The sequence below is a fragment of the Tarenaya hassleriana genome, unplaced genomic scaffold, assembly GCF_000463585.1.
Source record: "Tarenaya hassleriana unplaced genomic scaffold, ASM46358v1 Cleome175, whole genome shotgun sequence".
Classification (NCBI taxonomy): Eukaryota; Viridiplantae; Streptophyta; class Magnoliopsida; order Brassicales; family Cleomaceae; genus Tarenaya; species Tarenaya hassleriana.
Window position 1 is genome coordinate 155,280 of NW_010965169.1, and position 3,994 is coordinate 159,273.

Sequence of the window (3,994 nt, forward strand, 5' to 3'; positions counted from 1 at the left end):
TTCTTCTTCTTCACCGCTCTTCAACGCGTTCTTGGCTATGCACTGGAATGCTTCCTCTACGTTGGTGCCTTCCTTGGCAGAGGTCTCGAAGTAGGGAATGTTTCCTTTGGAGGCACACCATGCTCGAGCCTTTTTGTCTGAAACCTGTGATATGATGACGTAATTGGAGACAAATACAAGTTGATGATACAGCTGAGAAATTAACGCATATCTACCGAGGAGTGGCAATATAGAAGATACACGTACCACACGACTGTTTCCGCCATCCACATCAGTCTTATTTCCAATAACGACAAACGGGAAATTCTCTGGATCTGATGGACTCGCCTGTAATTAGCACACACACTGCAAGATGAGCTTATTGTAAATTCTGCAGGAAAAAAGCATGAACCAGTACCTGAATCAGAAATTCTTCCCTCCAGTTGTTGAGATTGTCAAATGATTTCATGGAATTGACATCGTACACGAGAACACAGCAATCGGCACCGCGATAAAATGCTACTCCAAGGCTCTGAAACCTTTCCTGGCCAGCTGTGTCCCAGATCTGTAATATCCCATTGACAATCACAACAACAAAGAACAGACCTTAGATCTCGAGAAAAGACAAGGAAAATGTTACATACCATATAGCTGAAAAGCAAATAGCTGTCTAGGGGAAACAATACTTCATTTTGACTTACTGTGTCTATATGATTTACATTTAGGTATTATAGTTTCAGAAAAATAAAATAACTGAGACCCATATAAAAGTTCCCCAACAACCTGCCTCACCAGTGGACAAGAGAACGTGAACAATTTAAAAAGAAAAACAAAAGTTGGATTTCTGATACGAATAAAGGGAAAATACAATGAATTAGTTGTTACCAACTCCCAGATATTATACTCAAATTTCAGAAAAATACATGAACCTTCCCCGATTCCTAGTTCAAATCAAGAATTTTACAAAGAACTCTGAAAAAGTACACCGAATTTTAAAAGAACTTTACAAAAATGGCATGAAATCCACATCCCAATTTCAGAAACAACTACACTACCTCTAGGCAGAGCATTTGTGAAATCAATTGTCAAACAAAGAGGGAAATTATTGAGAAAGCGCATCTACAAACCTGTAAAGTGAAAAGACGATCTTCAAACTGTACTTCCTTGGTCAAGAAGTCAGCCCCGATAGTCGCCTTGTACTGGTTACTGAACTTTTTATTCACATATCTGAGGGCATGATGTTAAGGCGACACAAAAATGCTAACTCATACTCATCTAGCTTGAAATAAACAACTTACTCGGAAGAAATAATCACATTAACCTATAGAACAACAAAATTATTTTGGTCCTCGTCAATAACCATTTTAGTATACTCTTACATTGAGCACATAAAGGATACTGATTCATCAACGAGGTCTTCCCCACCCTGCAAAAGACAACTCAGAACTATGAACTACCCGAATGAGCCTCACTTGAATTATCATAACAGAAGATCAGTTATAACGAATATATCGGCAGCTTGTTCAGTAGTTTGAAGTTGTCATAATCAGACAGATCTCGTGGATTATACATATTTACTTTCACTGAGAAGAAAACAGCGACTAACAAAGCCTACGAAAAACAAATCCAACCAATCCCAACAAAAGTTTTCTCACTCTCAATAAAAGGATCCTAACAAAAAGAAAATGATCTCAAGCATCAGTCGAAGATTTCAGTATCGTTATAGCCAAAAACGGACAATAAATGCAAACATCTACTAAGAAAAACCATGACGACCGCCGATATTCTACCCCTCAATTCCCTAGATGTTATATTCCACAAACAAGCACATCCCGAATCTAGATTCCCCAAGTAATTCTTTGTACTTATATACCGAACGAGTAACCATGAAGTAAAAATCAAGCAAGAGCTCAAGTTTAAACAATTAACAGAAAAAATTTATGCAAGGCTAACCCAAGTTGTAACATAATCTAATTTAAGAAGATAACAGTATCAGAATCCTCAAATCTTCAACTAAACTTGCTTCAACTTCTTGTATAAGAGGGCGAATCCAATAAACTATCTCAGTTGCCAGAATCTATAATTTACTCCGGGACCTTACGAAATGAATCGATCAGGAGAAAACAAACAAAATCAAATCTAGCAGCAATTAAGTCACCAAATTCTGGTACCTACGAAATCGCCAAAGCAGATCCAGTCTAAACAGCAGAACAAATAGGGAAAAAAATCCGACCTAATTCTCCGAATTCCGACCGGAAAATACACTGGAACTCATCGAGGACATCGAATCACTAGTCATAAGCAGACACATGCACAGATTACAGACAGAACATATACACAGAGATAATAAGCATCTCCTATGAAACAGACCCGCTATCGCCGAGGATGATGACTTTGAGGAGGGTCCTTCTGCGAGACGGCATCAAATCGGAGAGAGATTGAACGATGAACGGATCTCAGGAGAGGGATTACAGGAGCTGTGCGATTTTCTACTTTTTCTGGAAGCAATTTGTTCTCTTTCTCTCTTATTTTTTTTTATTTGGTTGAATATTTCGCTGTTGCTGACGTGTAATTGTTTGTAATTTTCTGGTTAGTTTGTAGCCTTTTGGTATCTTTTGTTTAATTTTTGGGAAAATTCCTTTTCTTTACCAAATATTCTAAATAAATATCTAAAATTTTAATTGATATATTTAATATATTAAATTGATATTTGATATTAAAATACTCTAAGGATATCTCAATTCAAAATCAATAACAATTTTTAAATTTAACTAAAATGATCATGATCATGTATAAATTAAATGTTAATTTTTAAAATAAAAATTAATATTGTAAACTATTTATCGATTTTGTGAAGTTGATTATTAATTTAAAATATTTTAATATTCAAATATCAAGTAGAATATTTTAATACTAGAAATTTAATTAAATCGAATTAAAAGTGAAGATATTTAGTTAATATATTTCAGAGAAAATCACCAAAAAAGCTTGTATTAGTAAGATATAGACAAAAAAATTATATATTTTTTTATTACCAAGAAAACTCTATTTATTCACCGAAATATATCTGTATTCTTTATGTATATACAAAAAACCTCTATAACTTTTTTCTTACCAAACAAACTGTATATTTATATTTATTCGCCGAAATATATATGTATTTTATAAATTCTAACAAATAAACTACTAAACGCAAACGCAAAAAAACTGCGATAAAAAATCTGTCTGAACCTAACTCAACCGATATATCCAAATCGAATCGAAACGATTAAAATAATATACCAAATAATATACCATATTGGATATGAATATTTCAAATCCGAAATAACCGAACTTGAAATAAGTCCATAAACGCAAACGCAAAAAAATGATAAAAAATATGTTCAAACTTAATCCAATCGATATATACCTGAAGCGAATCGAATCGATTAAAATAATATATCATATTGGATATGAATATTTCAAGCTTGAGATATTTATATGAGATTTTTTTTATTTTTAGCTTTATTATTTTATTTTATTCTATTTTCTAATTTACAATGGAAAAATAATTTTGAAGCTTATTTCTAAATCTACAAAATCTTACAGAATTGAACATAATATCTATTACTTACTTCACAACAAAGGTCTCCAAGAGGCAATGATCCGTATCTCGTCTATCTCACCACCCACTCTGGATGTCGACCCAGATATATTTGAATAGAAAGCAAATACATTTGATTTTCGGTCTAGTTTCTCTTCGTCAGCCACATGGTCTTTGATTCGACAAGTTGCTGCGAAGGTTCCCTAGCATTCCCTACTACGGTTCAGACTTGACAACCCAAGGATGAGTTTCGTTCAGTGGCAGGTCCTACTCAAGAGGCTGCCGACTAAAGATCGACTATCCTGTTGGGGAATTGAGCATAACCCAGCTTGTGTGTTATGTCAAACAGAATTAGAGACTCATGAACATCTCTTCTTTGAGTGTAGTTACAGCAGGGAACCATGGAAGACTTTTACTTCAACTTCTTTTCCA

The 3,994-nt window shown here is 34.2% G+C and overlaps 1 protein-coding gene across 1 annotated transcript in view; it reads right to left on the reverse strand.

Moving 5' to 3' along the window:
• The window catches only part of LOC104810223 (ras-related protein RABG3f), a 3,322-nt gene extending 825 nt beyond the window's left edge, over nt 1–2,497 (reverse strand). The window contains exons 1-6 of the mRNA XM_010536418.2: nt 2,350–2,497; nt 1,379–1,405; nt 1,107–1,206; nt 398–544; nt 247–327; nt 1–144 (exon numbers count right to left, since the gene is read on the reverse strand). Of these exons, the coding sequence (XP_010534720.1) occupies nt 1–144; nt 247–327; nt 398–544; nt 1,107–1,206; nt 1,379–1,405; nt 2,350–2,402 (552 nt within the window). The 5' untranslated portion in view covers nt 2,403–2,497. The remainder of the gene's footprint in view (nt 145–246; nt 328–397; nt 545–1,106; nt 1,207–1,378; nt 1,406–2,349) is intronic.
• Nucleotides 2,498–3,994: the final 1,497 nt, after the last annotated feature.